At 37.7% G+C, this 22,628-nt stretch overlaps 2 protein-coding genes across 2 annotated transcripts; both read left to right on the top strand.

Moving 5' to 3' along the window:
- The first annotated feature begins 5,969 nt into the window (after nucleotides 1–5,969).
- LOC126794836 (ribosomal RNA-processing protein 8) lies at nucleotides 5,970–8,517 on the top strand. Its single transcript, XM_050521620.1, has 9 exons — nucleotides 5,970–6,208; nucleotides 6,308–6,369; nucleotides 6,698–6,749; nucleotides 6,853–6,967; nucleotides 7,098–7,192; nucleotides 7,559–7,665; nucleotides 7,746–7,860; nucleotides 7,948–7,992; nucleotides 8,110–8,517. Exons 1-9 carry the CDS (start codon nucleotides 6,041–6,043, stop codon nucleotides 8,179–8,181), a joined length of 831 nt encoding a protein of 276 aa, XP_050377577.1. The 5' UTR covers nucleotides 5,970–6,040; the 3' UTR covers nucleotides 8,182–8,517.
- Nucleotides 8,518–8,657: 140 nt separating this feature from the next.
- On the top strand, nucleotides 8,658–12,561 carry LOC126794564 (putative pentatricopeptide repeat-containing protein At3g01580). Its single transcript, XM_050521312.1, is given in 5 exon segments — nucleotides 8,658–9,330; nucleotides 9,333–10,036; nucleotides 10,038–10,516; nucleotides 11,621–11,898; nucleotides 11,980–12,561. Coding segments are annotated over 4 exon segments (2,070 nt in total). The 3' UTR covers nucleotides 11,835–11,898; nucleotides 11,980–12,561.
- Nucleotides 12,562–22,628: the final 10,067 nt, after the last annotated feature.

The raw sequence follows: 22,628 nt of genomic DNA, 5'->3' as shown, positions 1-22,628 counted from the left end.
ATCTCTGTCGTACATGCACAGGTTGGTTGCTTCATCTCGTTGGGAGAATTTTGTGTTGATCATTGTATTAATTGATTACTTGCACATGTCTGTAAGTTTGGACTGAAAGATATTCACTGCTTGGCTGTCATTTTGAATGTTACAGTCTTATTCGAATTATGAATTATTTCTTAATCATGCATACATGCAAATCTTCTTTGCTCTGTCATTATTCTTGGTTATCATAATTATGAATGTATATTGAGCTTTCTTCTTTGGTCTTTGTGATACTATTGCCTTGCGAGATTTTGTGCAGGGTGATGCCCTCTGTGTGGTTCCCGATTCCTTCCTAACCACTATTATTCTAAATGCATATCTTTATGGAAGGTTTAGTTTCCTTCTTGGATTTGTTATCTCATCTATTCCTTCACAGTTATCAATCATGAGTGGAGCTCATCAAAGTCGAAGGGAGATTCAAGAGGATGATGTTTAGACTACTTTCTCATCTTTTGGCTTCATCAACTTAGGAGGAGAATTAAGTCCCTATGTCATTAGTGTTTATGTGGATTGCTCAACCTATTACTATAGGGTCCATCTGTATATATGTACATAAGAAGCAACTGATTAGCTAAAGGCATTTTGTTAACTGAGGATTTCAATGCCTTTTCCCAAAATAAAATGATATTACTGTAATACAAATTATATATACAATGGGATCAAGTCCAAGGGTTAAACTTAAAACATGGTTACAAAAACTCCCTTGCCGTAGGACTACAAAGGCAAAATAATAGTTACGATAAATCATGACCACTATAGAGAGCTAATAGAAATTCAAAAGAAAGACTAATATAAATTTCCTATCTGGAGGTTTTCCAATCCCACTTCAGTAGGCCTCAAGGAAACCATAGAAAGCTTCATTGCAGTATTTGATCTTGAATATCATTCCAGTACCAGAGACCGTGCAGTAGCCTTTCATCGATAAATAACAGATCGAACATCAAATTTAGCAACTCTAAATTTAATGATAGAAACAAAGAAAAGATCATGCAGTTGTGCGTATTTAATTTAGTAGTTTGTTATCTAATTTAAGAGAAATTAAACTAGCGAATCCAATTATATATATATATATATAGAGAGTGTATTCAGCACACCGTTAGAGTGCAGGCACCAGCAGCACGTGGGCACGTGCACCGTTAATCACAAAACAGACGTTAGCTTCGATGTGGAAAACAATCATTTAGTTATGGAGATTTTATTCTTTATAACCTTTGAATTACTATCTTCCTCACAGTATCAAACAAACAACTCCATCTTATCATACTTCCTTACTTCCTCTATTCAGAAAATTTCCATATTTCATAATTTTCCATTTATTATTTGTATTTTGTATTTGCACCCTCTGAGTAGAGGACAAGATAGCTCTCTCTCAGTCTCTCACTTACTGATTTCTTTCCAATGGTACAATCCATCAGTATTAGGGAAAACCCATAAAAAGGCGAATGTGAAGAAGAACATAAAATTTGCTATGATTGTGTGTCGGTGAATCCAGGAATTAAGGGAAATTTTTATCCTTTTTGTTGGGTTGCATAAACGTGAAGGCTACCCAGAAACAACCTTAATTAGATGATGATCAGAAGCATGCAAACCCTTTCTTTCCTATCATCCCAGAAACCATTCATCTTCTTCCTTTTCAAGCTCTCTCCCTCTAATCCAATTTTTCACTCCTCAATGCTCAGCCCATAACAGAAGAATTAGCGGCCATCATGAAGAGAGGCGATAAGAATGAGGATTTTGGGGCAAGAGGCTGTTAAAGTTGACCGTTCCTATACTTTTTTTATGACACGCGGAATGGTTTGAATAGTTGAGTTTTATTATTTTAATAGGCGCGTAAAACCACGCGCGCTAGTGGTCGTACTCGAAGGTGTATACAATCCGCGTCCATATATATATATTATCTGTCGTTACTAGTTTCTCAAAACTAAATAATGTTCTTGGCGATATCGGTGACTCGTCGTCTTCAGATATCTCGCTGCATCAAACAGTGAAAAATATGAGAATGACCAAGCGTCTTTGACGATATCACGAATGTAATTGGCGGTTAGTCAATCCCTTGATATTAGACCCTCAGGCGTCTGTCCCCCGTTGATCCTTTTTAGAGTCTTTTCTTGAGTTTTGACTTTTGACGTTCTGAATCCATTTTTCTTTCTTTTTTATCCTTAAACTATGGGTTACTTAACGAGGAATTCTAGTTACACCTCCCAATAAACTACTTCTTTAATTTTTATCAAATTTATTACCTCTTTTACCCTCTCTCTCTCTCTCTCTGAACACTTCTTCAGTTCTCTACTGTATATTCATATATGTAAATAATGTAATCAACTCACCATATGCCAAAATTTATTCTTAATCCTTTTGCTTTGGGCTTTCTATTCTTTGATTCCTTCCCGCACCTACTGACCCAATTTCAAAATCTTACTGCTCCCTTTATCTTGTAACACTAAACTTCACCCCTCTCTGCGTTTTGTTTCAAGTTTCCACAGGCACTGGTGGCCGATTTCAATTCTTCTGACAGAATACTTTTATCAAATTAATTTCCTTGCCCACAAGCCAAACCCGATGTATCTAATAATCAATGACTTCAATAACTAACATGTTGGGTGATTCTGAGATTAAAGACGCCAATGTAAGGTTTAGATGGAAGTAAAATATTTGTGAACCAAGATTTTTAATTGGATACTGAAATATAAAGAGATGGAATTGTAACTTTTATATAAATCGTTGGGCGGGTTTGGGGTTGCACAGATGAAAACGCAAGAAATTGAGATAAGGTCTTCCCCCCTGATAGAAACACCATTAACCGATTTCTCATATGTTCTTGTTTTGTTAAAGGGTAAAAGTGAAAACAAAATTTTACAAAAAAATTGAGGAGGATGCATAATGAATTTAACAAATTACTCAAAAGTACTAGACAACAACTTAGTTTATAAATAACTCACTACTTAATTTGATACAGCAAATAAGAACCAAAATTTACAAATAATAACCAAATGATGGCAAGTTATCACATGTCATAAAATATTTTACTTTTTTATCCCTCTTTAACTCATAGTATTTGCTACCATAAATGAAGAGGTTATCTGCTACTGTCGATTATAAAAACTAACTGCTACTGTTGATTATAAAAACTAACTGCTACTGTCGACTATAAAAACTAGCTGCTACTGTCGAGTTAAAAACGAGCTGCTACTGTTGACTTGGAAGGTACATGCTACTGTCAACTATAAATCTAACTGCTATTGTCGACTTGGAAGGTACCTGTTACTGTAAACTATAAACCTAACTGCTACTATCGACTGAGAAACTAACTGCTATTGTGGTTTTTGGTGAGTAAAATTCAAAATTTCAAAATTTCTCAAAACATATGCAATTATATATGAAAGCTCATGACATAAGAAACAACTTTATATATTGGCTTACCTCCAAATTACATGTGGTTTGGCTGAAAAACTTAAATTTGCCGGAAAAAAAAATGAGGAGAGAGAAATTTGTTAGATCTAAGAGTGACATTTGGTAATTTTCACGAAAATAAAGTTATTTTGGATATTTTTAAATTAATTAATTAATCAGTTTTGTTCTACTTATTCTTTGGGCTTAAACTTATGTCTTAATTTATATAATAAACATGAAAAGTGAGTTTTTAGTTAATTTAAATATGTTCTAATACCAATAAGTAATTTTCCCTAATAAATTTAGAGGTGCAAATAGACCCTTACTTAACATCAATTTTTAACATATAAAAGAAAGATTTCACTCCCCCGTCCCCAAAACTATATCATGCTCACATCCCAGTTTGGAATGGGGAATGTTGTTTTTGTATTCAGAGACCGTGGTTATGGTTTGCAGATTAATTTCTTATATAGAGTGGTTACGGTTTGTGGTTTTTAGTCCATTGTCAATTTTGCGCGTTGCTTTGTTAGGGTTTCGTAGCTGCTCAACTGTTCGAGCTTTCCTACGTACACTATGGGGATTGGGGACGTGGCGGCAACATCGGCTATAGAGGAGTTCTTTGTGAGTTGTTGATGATGGTAAGACGATATGTGATTCGATCATATCCCTATTTATGTGGCTGGATATAATCTTGAGCGAAAGAGAGGTTGGTGACCCCATCATTTGCGGGCGGTGATCTCCACATTATGGAGCTTGAAGGAGAGGATTCGGTAAGCCAAGAGGATGAGGAGGTGTTTGTTTTTCAATTCAAGGCTAGAATTGGGAGGAGAAGGATTGAGTTCTATGTATTGATTTCATAACTATTCAATGCTCGTTTTAGTCGATTATGATTATGATGGAATTACCAATCAAAAAGAGGTAAAGTTGATTGAATTTTCATTGAAGAAATAAATCATCTATGTATCTATCATGAAAGAGAACTATTGAATCAAGAAGTGAAGAGTGAGATGTAGGTATAGATGAATTTGCATGTTGTTGAATATGAGATGGAACGATGCAGTGTTGGGCGAATTAAGAAGGAAAATGAGTGTTCAAGTTGGTGACTTTGCTATCTAAGGGCAGTGGCGGATTGAGAAATACATATCAGCCAAGGCAAAAAAATAAAATTTAGGGTTGTGCTAACAGACACTAAATTGCTAGTCATACGTCCCATTTATGATACGAGTTAATCATAAAGGGTAATAAAACTAATTTAATGGGTGAATTTGTAGATTCAATTAAATTATAGTGATAGAATAATAGTGTGTTAAGAGCACAACTCAAATTTTAATACGAACATAATGCAATAATTGAAAATGCAACTCAATAATAAAGAGACAATCTGTCACTTATTGACGATACGATAGTTATTAATGACTCGATTTCATATTTTGAGAGAACTCTTTCGACTTAGGGTCTAACCTTTTTCGGTTTTGGAGAAGTACTAGAGAGATGTTCTATGTTGATTAGGTTATGAGCTTACAGTTATAACCAGGTTTAATTGTAGTATTGATCAGCAATGTGGTTTAATTGTTGTATTGTGTTTTCCTTTTTTATTTTCATTTATTTAGTTTCCTTTAAAGAGATGAATGACAGTTTTGAGATTTGATTAACTAATAAAGAGATGCTAAAACAATACCTTTTTAGATTTAAAGAAAGGAAAGAAAAAAAATTGAGCATCTTCTTTTGCCCAAAATTTGACCAAAGATTTGCCATTTTTTCAATGGCTTATTCATAGGAAACCTCTACTCTCCAAGCAAGTAAGAAACTCAGTCTAGGCAAGTGCCTAGGCTTGGTTGTACGTGGATCCGCCAATGTCTAAGGGAATTTCTCGTACTCAATTTAACACCACATAAGAAAGTGAATTTAGAAATGTGGCTTACTTAGGCTCATTTTAGTTTATACATGTTAATATTAAACACGTGCACCTTTGCTACCCATTATTATTGCGAGTCACTGTATTATTACCACTTGGCCTACTCTCACTTGAATAAGCTTATTCAACACTAGTTTGAACTTTGGACAATATTTAGTGAGGCTAGCTAAAGAGAAGGGTGTTGGTGTTAAATGGAGAACTCCAAAGTGAGTACCCAAAATAAAACTAGCCTTCTTAGTTTCTAAACTCGCAGAATCGAGGGACATCAAAAGTGGTAATTGTTTGTTTTTATTCCTTAAGGTTGGGGCAAAAACAAGGTCCTAGTTAATACCATTTGACTTTGTACTCCCTCGCACCAAATATATGTCACACCACTTGGTATTTCCAATTTACTGCTGTACCATTCACTCCCTTGAAAGTTGTGCCAAACATGTATTTAACGTGCAAACAAACATGCACTTAGAATTGGATTTTTCAGCCCAAATTGGGCTGATTTTCTGCTAAACACTTACTAGTAATAAACTAATAATCAGTGCCGCTTTAAATTCGAAATGGGGTTTTATTCCAGAAAAAAATAAATTGAAATGGGGCTGAAACAAAGCCCAACTACTTAAACCCTTTAAATTCTATTTGCGAACTGATCTCTAGGTCTGAGACTTCCTAAGCTCCTAAGAAGAAGAAGACGACCGCAACAGAGCAATGGAGTCGAGCAAAAAGCTAAATGGGGCGAAGAGGCGTCACACAGCATCAAATGGAAACTCCAAAGCAGAAAGAGTCAATATAATCGAAGAAGAACAAAACCCAAAAGCTTCCAAGCGCAGAAAATCTGAAGGGCTGGTCTCCAAGTCCTCCAGTTTCCTCGATAAGGTTATTGTTTATCTCTGAACGCCGTCGTTTTGTTGGTTTGTACTTGTCTCGTGTTTGAATTGAGTTTGAGGATTTGGGAATGGTGGGGTTTGGATGCAGATGAAAGCTAAGCTGTCAGGAGGGCATTTCAGAATGCTCAATGAGAAGCTCTACACTTGCACGTAAGTTTCTACTTATACTCAAAACGCTTTTGAGTTATGACTTGGAAGTTTGAATCTTGTAAACTGAACCCATTTAGTTTCTTTTTGCTCAGTTTTAGGCTAAATTTCTAAGCTTTGAAGTCATTCACATTGGTTTTGAGCAGTTTGGTGTCTGAAATAAAAAGGGTGCAGTCAAATTTGTGCTCTTTTGAGTTGTAAATGCCAATTGAAGTAATTACATTGACGATATAGATAGGTTTTGATGTGTCTCACTGTTACATGTATTAGATGAATGAATGACTGGTATGCGAATTTGAAAAGAACATGACGATCTATTCTTCTTTTTCAGTGGGGAAGAAGCGCTTGAGTATTTCAATGACGACCCAACGTTGTTTGATGCAGTAAGATTTCTAGTTTGTCCTTTAGTTTCAATATTCATCCACTATGCATTGATATCAAAGCTTACTGTAAGAATTAATGGATTTTATTCACTTGCTTTGGCAGTACCATGCAGGATATCAGGAGCAAATGTCACATTGGCCTGAGCTTCCTGTGAATATAATCATAAAATGGCTAAAAGATCACAGTTTGTCTCTAGTCGTGGCTGATTTTGGATGCGGTAAGATTTGATTTACTCCAATTATCATTCCTCACTGTTTTAATGACATATTATTATTTATTTTTTATCGCATCTGTCATACACTGGTGTGAAATTGGATGCTTATGCAGTTTCTTCATTTGTATTCCAGGGGATGCACGTCTTGCTAAAGGTGTGAAGAACAAAGTCTTCTCATTTGATCTCATCTCAAATGATCCTTCAGTAATATCTTGTGATATGTCAAATGTATGTTGCTTCCACTCAATTGATTAATTAGTTTCTTGTCCTGCAATAGTTTATAAAAGATTTATGCATCCCCTTTCATTTTTTGGAATGACTCAGCTTCTATAAAGTGAAAATATGTTTTAGCCTATGTGTTATATGACTTATATCTCATGTACATGCTGTTTAAATATCTCTTAAATCATTTATGCATTAAGTTTAGTATTCCCCAAACTGTTGACAATTGGGTAATGCATCAGAAATGAGGAACTTCTTTCATTTCTGTCAACTGAGACGTTTCATCCTGTCAAAAACAAATCTACTGAGTTGTTCAATACTGTCGAGAAAGGGGATACAGAGAACGTAATAAATTATAATTTGTTCTTGCAGACCCCTCTTGGATCTTCATCCGTAGATGTTGCTGTATTCTGCTTGTCATTGATGGGGACTAATTTCCCAAGTTATCTTAATGAAGCACACAGAATTCTTAGGCCACGGTCTGTTCACGATATTCTCATAAACTTTTGATTATCTTGACCGAATGACCTTCAAGTCCAACTGATGGATTGTTTTTCAGTGGTTGGCTTTTGATAGCAGAAGTCAAAAGCAGATTTGATTCAAATACTGGAGGAGCAGACCCGAAGAAGTTTACAAAAGCAGTGTGTGATTTAGGATTTACCTCCGTGGCTAAGGTAGATTACATTCCTCTCATTTCCTCGGGTGGGTTGTTGGTCAAGTTTTAGCATGCTGAGTTAGCTTACTGAAGTGTATTATTGCAGGATTACTCAAATAAGATGTTTATACTGTTTTACTTCAAGAAAAAGGTTAGCTTTCAGTAGATTGAATATTGTCTTTCAATAAGTCAATGATACAAATAGATATTTCTGAATTTTCCTGCAAGGTTAAATAATTTTTAAGATCTTTTCATTTTGGTTCTCTAGGTGGAGCAAAATTCAAAGAACAAGGATATTGATTGGCCTGAGTTGAAACCTTGCTTGTATAAGCGCCGCTGAGATGTCACCATGTATGCTGAACTTATCATGTTTGCAAAGATAGCAATGCGGCACAGTCACACAACTGCCCAAAAGATTGGGACCTTTCGTGGAACAAATGGTCTATCTGCAGGCAGCCTAATTCGCTGATAATTGATGGAGAGCATTGGGGAAGAACATCAGCTCAATTGTCCCCGTATATCAGTGTCACCTTGTACCCTTGTCTAAGGTGATATGGTTTATGTGATGCTTAAATCTTGGTCAAGAACATCAAATTGTGATCTTAAATTGTAATTGATGCTTTATGTAATGCATTAATTTTGCTGAAGAAAATTTTAATGCATCAAATTTTGATCCGACTTTAATTTGCCTAAGCCATTTGAGTTCAAAGACACTGATGTACACAACTATTGTTTTCGCAAATCAAACTAGCAAAAAGATTGATGTTTTCGTCAATAATTGAAACCCAAACGTGAATTGCAAGTTAGCCTAAGGTTATGAAAAGGTGGGAAGCTCTGGTTGATCTGTTTCAAGCATGCAACAGTAGGAAACCCTTAACACAACTCCACTCCCAGACCCTCAAATCTGAGCTCTCTAACGACGCCTTCTTCGCCACAAAGCTCGCCCGAATTGTGTTCGACGAAACGCCTCAGAGAAGCGTCCATCTCTGGAACGCTACACTGAGGAGCTATTGTAGAAAGAAGCAATGGGAAGAGACGTTGTCTTTGTTTCACAACATGGTATCGGATTGTTGGAAGCCGGATAGCTTCACTATATCTATTGCTCTCAAGGCTTGTGCCGGATTGCAGGCACTTGGTTATGGGAGAGTGGTGCACGGGTTTGTGAAGAGGAAGGAGACGATTGCGTTGGATGTGTTTGTGGGTTCGGCGCTGATTGAGTTTTATTCCAAGTGTGGGAAGATGGGAAAGGCTTTGAATGTGTTTGAGGAGTTTTCAAAGCGGGATGTGTTTCTGTGGACTAATGTGGTTATTGGGTATGAGCAGAATGGTAATGCTGCACAAGCGTTGGAGTTATTATCACGGATGGTGAAGGTTGGTGGGGTTAAGCCTGAGGGAGTTACGCTTGTAAGTGTTGCTTCTGCTTGTGCTCAGCTTGCGAGTTTAAGACTTGGAAGTTGTGTTCATGGTGTTGCGATAAGACATGGGTTGGATCCGATTTATGTTTGGTGAATTCTTTGCTGAATCTATATGCAAAGACTGGTTGTGTTAGAATTGCTACTAGATTGTTTAGGAAGATGCCAAAGAAAGATGTTATTTCTTGGAGCTCCATGATTGCTTGTTACACTCATAATGGGGATGAACGCTTCAAGTTGAACGTTTTCAAGGAAATGACTGATTAGGGAGTTGAACCTATTTCAGTAACTGTGACCAATGCACTACAAGCATGTGCAGTCATTTGTAAGTTAGACGAGGGTAAGAAGATCCACGAACTTGCTATCAGGAAAGGTTGTGAGTTAGAAGTCACATTAGTTACAGCCCTGATAGACATGTACATGAAGTGCTCTGCACCTCAAGAAGCAGCTGATATCTTCAGAGGAATGCCGAAGAAGGATGTGGTTTCTTGGATAGCTATGCTAAGTGGGTATGCTGAAAATGGAATGGCATACAAATCGATGGGGATCTTTCGCGACATGTTATTAGATGAAACTCAACCTGATGTTGTCGCTATAGTTAAGATTCTTGCAGCGTGTTCAGAAATAGGGAATCTTCAACAAGATCTTTGCCTCCATGCTTATGTGATTCAAACTGGTTTCAAGGATAACGTCTTCGTTGGAGCTTCACTCATTGAGTTGTACTCAAAATGTGGTAGCATAGACAGTGTGGTCAAGTTATTTGAAGGGATGGTGTACAAGGATCGATGTTGCTATCTGGATTGCAATGATTGCAGGTTATGGAGTCCATGGACAAGGAAGAAAAGCTTTGAATGTGTTCGATCATATGGTTAGATAATCAGTTGTTACACCTAATGATGTAACGTTTACCTCTATTTTATCTGCGTGTAGCCATTCAGGTTTGGTGGAAGAAGGTTTGGGGATATTCCATATGATGTTGCATCAATACCAACTAAAGCCTAGACGCGAGCATTACAGAATATTGGTTGATCTTCTTGGCCGCAAAGGAGAGTTAGACGAGGCCATGGAGATTGTTGAGCAAATGCCAAACCCAACTGAACCCCATGTTTGGGGAGCCTTGCTTGGTGCCTGTCGGATTCACCAGCTTGGTGTTGTAGCAAAGAGACTTTTGGAGTTAGAGCCCGATGCTGCAGATTATTACGTACTATTATCAAATATATACGCCACGGATGATATTTGGGAAAATGTATTGAATATTAGAAAATCCAAGGTAGAAGCGGCAATTCTGCTGTGGTTTTTCATACACCATGTTTGAAAATGATGACGTCATCGTGATGTGGCAATATCTCAACCATTTGATGTCATCTACGATTGTGCTTCATAAAAGAAGTCAAACAAAAACCGAAACTGTTAGCTTAATTTGTTAGTACAATGCAGAGGATCTGCAACCCACCCCTCTCCATCATCGAGCAACTCACCACCAGTCTTCATTTCTTTCGAATCCAACTTCAGTCACTTCACCCAAAAGTTCGACATCCTCCTGAGAGCCTTGTTGAGCCTTGCTCAATCTTGATCTTGTGTATATGTCTGGGTCTTTGTGCTGCGCCGCTCAATTTCAGCAATCAAGGTATTTTTGAGGTCGATTTAAGATTTTCTATTATGTGAAATTGAAGATAAAAGAAGAGAGAAATTTGAATTGGGCTTGTTCAATTGCTTGGTTGGATGTTATTTGAGCTCCTCAATATCAGATTCACCGTCTCCTCGATGGAGAGCAACTCCACTGCGAATTCGAGGCGGGGAATTCGTTGATGTATTGTTTTGATGCGTCGTCGTTTAGGTCGGGACCGGTGGTGGTGAGGCCGTCAAAGGAGATGGAGGTGGAGGATTTGACGGGATTTGAAAATCGAGTTGCTGCAAGGACCATGGCTTATTGGCTTTACTGCCGGACCGGAACGCTGCAATACCCAAGTGTGGATATACAAGTCTTTGGAAGAAGATCAGTAAATCACTTCCAACGGTTCGCTGCAATACCCAAGTGTTGGCAGTCGGACGTTATTCTGATTATGTTAGTGTCGATGTGAAAAAAAGTGATGGTGAAGTCCAAAATATGGTGTTTGATAAGATCATTATCTCTAGTTCATTTCCTTTGAACTATGGAAGGACTTACATATCACCTTCACATTCAACAGGTTTGTTCGTTACTCAATCCCTATGGTTTCTTCTATTACAAATTTCGTGATTACTTGGCTTTAGTGAGATTTCTAACTACAAATCCCTAATAGCAGAACATAAGATTGAAGTGATGGATATGAGTGATGGAGAAAAGGAGTTGTTCAGTAAAGTACAGACCATTGATTACTACACAACTGTTTTGAAGGTTAAAGGGCTGCAACATATGCCTATAGGTTTCTATTACTTTAGTGAATACATAAGCAATCCTGCAACAGTTGGACATCCAGTTGCAATGCAGAGATTCTTCGCTGACACAGATATTTTCTTATTCTGGTCTTACGGAAATTCTGGCGACATTATGGGACCAACTCTGACAGAACTTGCAATTGAAGCTGTTAAGCGTATATAGGGAGAAATAAAGGAGGTGATTCTCCAGTGCCGGTTTAAATATTTTCCTCATGTTGATAGCCAAGGTATGCCATTGGTCTGCTTGTAAAGATTTACACCATATACCCTGCCAATTAGTAATACTTAATTTCAATTGTTTTATGCAGCCATGATGAATGAAATTAGAGTGGTAGTGTTTACAATATCAGTAAAAGGACAAACAGAAGTGGTCATTTTATGCATTGGTACGTATGAGATTGGAGATTCATGATGGTGTGAATAATGCGATTAAATATTGAATAGACGTTCCAGTTTCCATATGTTTACTCTTCTCCCTGTGACTCTATTATTGAATAAAGTTTGTGTTTCATCATTTCAGTTTATTAGAGAGATTGTATTATGCATTGTTTGGTTATCTGAAGTAGTTTGTATTGTGGTTCAGCAAAGAGTCTTGGTCAACCTTATCCAAGGGCATATTTGGATTCTCTTGGGACAAACTTCTCTCATGGGCCAAATTTCGCCACTGCAGCTTCAACTATCAGACTCCCATAACCTCATTATAACAGCCCGTGGATTTAGTCCATTTTACCTTGATATTTAATATGTGCAGTTCCTACAACTAAAGTTTCAAAATGTTTTGTAGTGCTTCGTTATATTTCGTGGATTTTTGTTTACAAAATACTACAAATGTCGCATAACGCTACAGAAGTCTACAAAATATTACAAACATTATAACTTATATAGTTATATTTAATGTCTGAAAGATTTAGAAACATATATGCATAAAATTAGTTCAATGAAGGCTGCGAAACATTAGGAAAGTTCACAAAATATAGCTAAAGACTACAAAATACTACAAAATAATCTCGAAAAGTTTTTTTCATATAGTCACTTCATAATGCGACAAGTTTGTTTTAAATCTAATATAAAGGTTATGATACATTAATGGACATTTTAGTGATCGACAACTCTAGTTCGAAATATGGTCGATCGACACTAGCTTATATCATCAGTATACATATCATGTAAACAAAAAAGCCCCTAATATGTCCTAAGAGAGGTACCATGTCCTGGAAGCGAACCTTGAAAGCTTTGTGCATATATCAAACCACCTAATTTACGCCACCGATCCAGCACGATCAAATCGCGGAAACCTATTTGGCAAAGCCACGGTCAAAAGGGTTAAATATGTGAAAAACACATATTTTTCCGTTAATCAGAATTACAAACAGTCAAACAAGGTCCGAATTAGATGAATTTTTTACGGGGTCCCTAGATAATTATACTAATCACATCAGCTGGTGTCGATCGTCCGTATTCCTAACTAGAGTTGTCGATCATCCAAATGTCTACTAAGATATCATAACTTTTTTATTAGGTTTAAAAGAAAACCATCGCATTATAAAGCGACTATATGACTCAAACTTCTCACATTCAATCGACAAGAGCCGATGTCATCAGTATATATATTTAGGTACCATGTTGAAATTTCATTCAATTCGGACCCCATATGACTATTGGAATTTCATGTAAACCGAAACCGCACCTAATATGCCTTAAGAGATGACCCATGTCCTGGAAGCGAACCTTGAAAGCGCTTTACATATATCAAACCACCTAATTTACATCACCGATCGAGCACAATCGAATTGTGGAAACCCATTTTGGCAAAGCCATGGTCAAAGGGGTTTGAATATGTGAAAAACGCCTATTTTTCCTTTGACCTAAAGTACGGACGGTGAAACGAGGTCCGAATTGGATGAAATTTTTACGGAGTCCCTAGAAAAATATATTGATCACATCGACTGGTATCGATTGTCCGTATTCCGAACCAGAGTTGTCGATCACTGAAATGTCTACTAACGTTTTATGTCTATTGTCGTATTCAGAACTTGGTACGGTGAAATGCTATGAAACACTATGAAGTACTATGAAAACTACAAAATAATACGATAATACCAATAAAGATTAGGATTCAAAGTTTAAAGTTAGTCTTAATTTACAGAATACAACAATTTTTCTGTAACCTTACAAAATACTACAAAATACTACGAAATGTTACGATACACTACGAAATATCAATTTTTTACATATATGATAGTAGCCTCAAAAACTAATGTAAGTGAGAAATTGTATAAAAGTCCAAAGTTAGTCTTAGTTAACAAAATACAACATTTTTGCGTAACCTTACAAAATACTATCATATATGTAAAATGCTATGAAACGTTATCAAACACTACGACATATCACGAAACACTACAAAATATGTTATACTACGAAATATCACAATATTCTATGACATGTTACGAAACACTACATTATGCTACAAAATGATACAATACACTACGGAATATCACAAAATTCTACGAAATATTACGAAATCTATAAAATAATGTAATAGTACCCACAAAAACTAATTTAAGTGAGAAATTGTATAAAAGTCTAAAGTTAGTCTTAGTTAACAAAATTCAACTATTTTTGCGTAACTTTATGAAATACTACAAAATGCTACAAAATGTTACGATAAACTACGAAATATCAAAAATAAATAAAATATTATAAATTTCTACAAGATAATGTGATAGTACCCATAAAAAACTAATCTAAGTGAGAAATTGTATAAAATTCCAAAGTTAGTCTTGGTTAAGAAAATACAACTATTTTTGCGTAACCTTATAAAATATTACGAAATATCACGAAACATTATAAAATGTTACGATACACTATTAACATCACAAAATTCGACGAAATATTATGCATTTATACAAAATATTGTGATACACCCACAAAAACTAATCTCAGTGAGAACTAATATAAAAGTCCAAAGTTAGATAAGATAACAAAATTCAATTATTTTTGCGTAACCTTGCGAAACACTACAAAATGCTATGAAACTTTACGAAACGCTCGGAAATATCACAAAATACAACGAAATGTTACGATACACTATGAACATCACAAAGTTCGACTAAATATTACGAATTTTTACAAAATATTGTGATAGGACCCACAAAAACTAATCTAAGTAAGAAATTGTATAAAAGTTCACAGTTAGTCTTAGTTAACAAAACAAACCATTTTTGCCTAATCTTACAGAACACTATAAAAAGTTATGAAATATTACGAAACACTATGAAATATCATGAAATACTACGAAATGTTACGATACACTACGAAATATTAAAAAAAATTACAAAATATTTCGAATTTCTACAAAACAATGTCATAGTACCCATAAAAACTAATCTAAGTGAGAAATTGTATAAAAGTCTAAAGTTAGTCTTAGTTAACAAAATATATCCATTTTTGCGTAACCTTATGAAACATTACAAATACTATGAAACGTTACGAAACACTGCGAAATATCACGACACACTACAAACTACTACGAAATGTTACGAATAAGTACAAAATACTATGAATTTCCATAGAATAATATGATGATAACCATAAAGAACCTAATCTATGTGAGAAAGTGTATTAAAGTCCAAAGTTAGTCTTTACAAAATTCCTCAATTTGTTACTAACTTTACGAAACACGGCAAAATGCTATGAAATGTTACGAAACACTACGAATATTACGAAATTCTACGAAATATTACGAACAAGTAAGAGATACTACGAATTTCCACAAAATAATATTATGATACCCATAAAGAACCTAATCTAAGTGATAAAGTGTATAAAAGTCCAAAGTTACTCTTACTTTACAAAATACCTCAATTTTTAGTAACCTTACGAAACACTACAGAATGCTATGAAATGTTACGCAACACTATAAAATATTGCGAAATTCTACGAAATGTTGCGAAACAGTAAGAAATGTTACAAATTTCTACAAAATAATATGATGATACGCATAAAAAACCTAATCTAAGTGAGAAAGTGTATAAGAGTCCAAAATTAGTCTTACTTTAAGAGTGTATAACATTTATAACATTTATAACATTATGAACCAGGTATATGAAGGCAACTTCTGAACATGAATCGGACCACACAATGTGTTGCGTACATATATTTAGACATCCTATAAAAAAATTCGTTTAATTTGGACTTCGTTTGGCCGTCCGATCAACATAAGAACTGAAAATACCACTTATACACCCTATGGGTGGACCCATCTCCAGGACGCGAAGGCTGAACCTCGTTTACATCTAGTAGATCACGTAATTATGGAGAATCATCTTATGTGGTTTGATCTCGGAGCCCTATTTAGGATTGCACCGGTTAATGCATTTTTCTAATAGATAAACACATTTATTTGGGTTGATTAGAAGATTGGATGGTCAAAAATTGTCCAAATTTAACCAAATATTTATAGGGTGTCTAAAAATATGTACTGATCACATATAACTATTCGATTGATAATACCATGAACTTAGGTTGTCCATCACCAAATTGTCCACTAATGTGTCATAACATTTATATCATGTTATATATAAAGGAGTCACATTATGAACTAGCTATATGAAGACAACTTCTGAACATCAATCGGACCGTAGGATATTTTCCGTACATATATTTAGACATCATGTAAAATTTTCGTTCAATTTAGACCTCGTTTGGCCATTCGAACATTGTTAGAACCAAAAATACCACTATACGCTCCATGGTTAGACCCATCTTCGAGACACAAAAGCTGAACCTCATTTGTATCTGCCAGACCATGTAATTACGGAGAATCACCTTATGCGGTATGATCTCGAAGCTCTATTTAGGATTGCACCGGTCAATGCAGTTTTCTAATAGATACACATTTAACGTTATGAAACACTACGAAATGCTACGAAACTCTATGAAGTATTACGAAGTTATATAAAATAATACGACAGTACCCATAAATAATCTAATCTAAGTGAAAAGGTGTATAAAATTCTAAGGTTAGTCTTACTTTACATAATACCTCAATTTGTTAATAACTTTATGAAACACTACAGAATGCTATGAAATTTTACAAAACAATACGAATATTACAAAATTCTACAAAGTGTTAAGCAAAAGTATGGAATATTACGAATTTCCACAAAATAATATTATGATACCCATAAAGAACCTAATCTAAGTGAGAAAGTGTATAAAAGTCCAAAGTTAGTCTTAGTTTACAAAATATTACGAAATGTTACGAAACACTAGGAAATATTTCAAAATTCTACAAAATGATACAAAATGTTACGAAATACTACAAAATATTACGAATTTCTACCAAATAATATAATAGTACCCATATTGAATCCAATTTAAGTGATAAAGTGTATAAATGTATACATGTCGAAATATGGTCGATCGACACTAGTTGATGTCTCCGGTATATATATTTAGGGACCTCATAAAAATTTAGTCGGATTATAACATCATTTGACTAACCGAACATACGTCAACCGAAACAGATGCATTTTCACATTTTAAAACTTCATTGACCGGTGCTTAACATATTAAAACTCCATTGACCATCCGAACCTACGGTCAACCGAAAAAAAAAACATTTTCACATATTAAAACTCCATTGACCGGAGAATTTGAGGGAAAAGAAAAATTAAACACAAATTGGAGAGGAAGAGAGAAGATCAAGAGGGTCATGTTGTCACTGTGGTGTGTAGTGGTGAGATGGTGGAGATCGGAAAGTTGAGACTTTTGACAAATAAATAGAGGGTAGTTTGGTTAATCGAACCCATTCGAACGTAATAGGAGTATCGATTGTAAAAATGGGACAAATTTTCAGTTCTAATATATATATATATATACTTTTTTTTTTTTGAAAACCTAAATCAGACCCAGATCGACTCTTTCTTTCCCACCGTCTAGCGTCTCTACTCCTCTTTAATTCTGCTCACGGCGACTCTTCCTCTGCTCACGTCGACGGGTTCTCTTCATAATGTAATTCAATTTAAATGATTGGATACTATTGTAGACGTGTATGAACTGGGTACTTGTATTTCTATTTGATGTCTTTGATCTGAATAGAATGTGTTTGTTGAAAGGGTGTTTTGATCTGATATAAATGAGTGTTACAGTAGGCTGTTTTGCTTGGTTTAGGAATAGAATGTGTTTGTTGAATGCTTGGATATGTTCATAGGATGAGTTCAAGTGTAGCATCAACCGAACCGTCTGAACGTAGTGCTAATTAAAATATAGAATATACATCTATACCTTTTTGCCTAGCTGATTCACATTTATAACAGGTCATCCTGCCATGGACTCTGAGTGATTATAGAGAGGAGCATCAGACAGTGGCGGATGATGAATGCTCAATAGAAGATTGGGACGGAGAATCAGAAGACTCAACAATGGAAGATTGGAATGAGGAATCAGAAGACACAACAATGGAAGATTGGGATGAAATAACAGGAGACACTGTAACTGAAGATTGGGATAAGATAACTGTTAACATAGTGATTACCAGATGGGTGGCTGATCACACGGTTAGCTATTAGTGAGTGTTAGTTTGACACAAGAAGTATAGCGGTTCACCTCCCTCTCTTGGGGTAAGATACGTCCACTTGAATCCACTAGTATAAGCAAATAGTCTTGAGTTATACAAGTAGTGATCCCCCTTCTAAGTGGGATTAGGGGTCCCTTTTATAGGTGAGGGAACCCCTCTCATTTACATATTCTTCAATGTGGGACAAGTGCCCCTCTAGGCTTACTATGGAGTCATCTTGATGAGGTCAGAAAGGTGACTTCCCGGTGGTGTCTTGGTGAGTTCCGACTATCATTGGAAAGCTTGTATGACGAGGTACGCTATGAATATCATGGTTGAGCCACATAGTGACTTGTAGATCTGCCTAGAAAGTGATGCTTATGCTCGGTGGCATGCCATACTAGCTCTGTGCTAGTAGGGATGCCAACATGTCCCCTCGCAGTCCCTAAGTAAGAGGAACTTCTTGCTTGGGGAGTTTTCAATCAACATGTCACCGAGCATAAGTGTTCGGGCGGTGGCATACCCCTATCAGTCTCCTTAAGCAAGAAGGGACTCTCAAACCTGCAAAACAAAGATAAAAGCATATGTGCACGAAGTATGTCTGTTGTCATGGATAACATAACAATGTACGGGCGCGATGTGTGTTTGACACATGATGATGCGTGTGTATGTATGGTCCCGAATATGATATAGTACGCGAGTGTGCGTAAGTCCCCGAAACCCCTAGTCAGCGAGGCAGTTTCGAGTGATATGGCCTATGTGTGCGGTGTGCTTAGGCGAAGTAGTCTTGCATGATGGCGCTTTGGACTAATATGGCCGCTACGGGTGAGTGTGGGTTTTATATGCCAATATGGCCTTTGAAGGCTAGTGAGACCTCTATAGGCTGGTGCGTCCTATATTGCAGTGTGCGTAGGACGGCGTTGAGCCACTACGGGCGTAATGTGTCCATCTTAGCGCAGAGTTTTGCACGTAGGACGTCTGAGCGCTGACATAGAGCGTTGTGCATCCATCTTAGCGTAGTGACCTATGTGTAGGACGTCTTTTGGACGTTGAATTAGAGCGTGGTGCGTCAATCATAGCGTAATAGGCTACGCGTATGACGTCTTTTTGGCATTGACATTTGAGCGTAAAGCTACTATCATAGTGTAGTGAGCTTTACGCGTAGGATGTCGATCCCTCTTGGGTGTAGTGCGTCCTCTGAGCGGAGTGGGCTTTGCGCGTAGGACGGCTTGAGCCCTCTTGGGCGTAGTGCGCGTATTTACGAGGCTTGACCCCTCTTGGGCGTAGTGCATCCATCGTAGCGTAGATAGGCGTTACGCGTAGGACGTCTTGAGCCCTCTTGGGCGTAGTCCGCGTATTTACGCGGCTTGAGTCCTCTTAGGCATAGTGCATCCATCGTAGCGTAGATAAGCGTTAGACGTATGACGTGTTTAAACCCTCTTGGGTGTAGTGCGCGTATTTACGCAGCTTGAGCCCTCTTGGGCGTAGTGCACGTATTTACGCGGCTTGAGCCATCTTGGGCGTAGTGTATCCATCATAGCGTAGATAAGCGTTACGCGTAGGACGTCTTGAGCCCTCTTGGGCGTAGTGCGCGTATTTACGCGGCTTAAGCCCTCTTGGGCGTAGTGCATCCATCATAGCGTAGATAAGCGTTACGCATATGACGTCTTGAGCCCTCTTGGGCGTAGTGCGCGTATTTACGCGGCTTGAGCCCTCTTGGGCGTAGTGCACGTATTTACGCGGCTTGAGCCCTCTTGGGCGTAGTGCACGTATTTACGCGGCTTGAGCCCTCTTGGGCGTAGTGCATCCATCATAGCGTAGATAAGCGTTACGCGTAGGACGTCTTGAGCCCTCTTAGGCGTAGTGCGCGTATGTATGCGGCTTGAGCCCTCTTAGGCGTAGTGCATCCATCATAGCGTAGATAAGCGTTACGTGTAGGACGTCTTGAGCCCTCTTGGGCGTAGTGCATCCACATAGCGTAGATAAGCGTTTCGCGTAGGACGTCTTGAGCCCTCTTGGGCGTAGTCTCTCACTTTTTGGTGAGGAAAGAATTTCTGATTCTGTGATGTCTGAGTGTTGTGTGATGAAACAGTCTGCATAAGGAATTTAATTGTTCTCCTGAACAATGGTTAGAAAAATTCCTAGTTTCATTAGCACAATCAAGCTGGACATTCAAGTGTGTGCGTCACACATTCTCTAAGCATATAAGATATGGCTAAGTGCCATTGCTAGCTAACTCTACAAAGTGTTGTAGGCAATGCGTGAAAACCATGCGGGCATGCATATCAAGTGCGGTATGTTGTACGCATGCTTTATAGCGTAATAAAATCATGCTAAGACATGGAAATAATTAACTCTACAGTAGGAGTAGGGAGGCATAGCATTTTACTTATCTTATGCCGATGTGGAGTGGAGTTGCGCTTTATGCAAGTACCAAAATCATGTTGGAGGTGTCCAAGCATGACGCTCCTTTGCGCGGGGAATGATTGCAAGTAGCCGCTCCGGATTTGAGTGAGGAGATGTCCAGTTTGAAGAGATTTTCCTTTCAATTCTCTGTGTTATGGTAGTAGTTTGTTGCGGGTTGGTTGGCTTTGCCAGCAAGTCTCGTTGTGCCAATGATTTCTTTTCTCTGGCGACTACGGAAGGCTGCGAAGTCAACCGTGGAGCAGGACTATGAAAGCCGACTGTGGAGTAGGACCGTGGATGTCGATTGTGGAGTTCCACCGTGGAACTATGGGAGCATCAGTCATGGGACTACGGGAGCAGCCGTCCACCGTGCTAGCAGTCGTGTACTACGCTAGCAGTCAACGGACTACAATAACAGTCTTGCACCGTACTAGCAGTCGCGTACTACGCTAGCAGTCATGTACTACGCTAGCAGGAGCGTGGAAGAACGTCCACCGTGGAAGGCATGGAACACGGGAGAGTCAAAAAAATTTTTTTTTTAAATCTGACTGCGTCGTAGTGAGCTCATGCACTATGGGGTGTGGGGGACCGTGGGAGGTCTGTTGGTGGGGAGCGACGAAGCTAATTGTCAGCTTCCCACAGAGGCGCCAATGTTAACGTAGTGATTACCAGATGGGTGGCTGATCACACGGTTAGCTATTAGTGAGTGTTAGTTTGATACAAGAAGTATAGTGGTTCACCTCCCTCTCTTGGGGTAGGCTACGTCCACTTGAATTCACTAGTATAAGCAAATAGCCTTGAGTTATACAAGTAGTGATCCCCCTTCTAAGTGGGATGAGGGGTCCCTTTTATAGGTGAGAGAACCCCTCTCATTTACATATTCTTCAATGTGGGACAAGTGCCCCTCTAGGCTTACTATGGAGTCATCTTGATGAGGTCGGAAAGGTGACTTTCCGGTGGTGTCTTGGTGAGTTCTGACTATCATTGGAAAGCTTGTATGACGAGGTAAGCTATGAATATCATGGTTGAGCCACATAGTGACTTGTAGATCCGCCTAGAGAGTGATGCTTATGCTCGGTGACATGCCATACTAGCTCTGTGCTAGTAGGGGTGCCAACAATAACAAAAGACACAGTAATTATAGATTGGGTTGAGGAAACATAAAATAGAGGGTTTAAATGGTAAAAAAATATGAGGAGCTAACTATTAAGGACTTCAAGGACATAGAGTTTATAGACATCGACGAGGCTGAAAGGTTCTATTCCCGTTACTCTCGAGTGATAGGGTTTAGTATTAGATGTCATAAGCTGGATAAGGGGCAACGTGGTAATGTTCTTAGGAGATAGTGGGTTTGCTCGAGACAAGGTAAAAGAGCAGCTTCAAAACAGAACCCCATCATCACTCCAAACCAGAAGAAGTATGAGATTAGTTTTCTCACATCTGTTTGACAAGCTGATTCAGGGCCTCAAAGCGTTCAAGGAGAACAAACCACAATACTTAATAGGGTGCATTCTATTTCTGCAATTGTTCTACTTTGATGTTGTTGCCCGCAACACCTTGCTCAAGTATAAGGGAGTTGTACCAATTGTGGCTTGGGGTAATCAGGAGGTGAAGAAGTTGCTTGATTGGGTTGAGAGAAACTGGGGATGTTACAGTCTATCCATATTTGATACAATTTCAAAAGTCGGTAAAACAAGTCCGAAATGTGGCTTCAATTTAGACCAAAAAGTGGAAAATTTGAAAATTAATCTGGAAGGATCGATAGTAGAGTCTAGTAGACTTAGTGGCAAAGCTATACTGGTGGAAGCCAAATTGCTGACTATAGAAGAAACATATGGAGGATTACAGTCCCCCTTGTCTGATCTCAGGATTAACTTTGTTAACATCATTTCTAGAAAGGTTGTAAAATTTCTGCAACATAGACATTGTATCGGAGAATATCTTCCTGGAGAAAGGATATTACAGTCATACCCTGTGAAAGAGGCAAAAGGG

This window comes from Argentina anserina, chromosome 5 (genome assembly GCF_933775445.1).
Source record: "Argentina anserina chromosome 5, drPotAnse1.1, whole genome shotgun sequence".
Classification (NCBI taxonomy): domain Eukaryota; kingdom Viridiplantae; phylum Streptophyta; class Magnoliopsida; order Rosales; family Rosaceae; genus Argentina; species Argentina anserina.
This window is presented reverse-complemented; position numbering and strand designations above follow the sequence as displayed.

Excerpts from the sequence above, each read along its gene's own strand:
- LOC126794836 (XM_050521620.1), top strand. The coding sequence starts at position 6,041 with ATGGAGTCGAGCAAAAAGCTAAATGGGGCGAAGAGGCGTCACACAGCA. Across the intron at positions 6,968-7,097 it reads CGTGGCTGATTTTGGATGCG|GGGATGCACGTCTTGCTAAA; the intron begins GTAAGATTTGAT and ends TTTGTATTCCAG. Across the intron at positions 7,666-7,745 it reads CACAGAATTCTTAGGCCACG|TGGTTGGCTTTTGATAGCAG; the intron begins GTCTGTTCACGA and ends ATTGTTTTTCAG.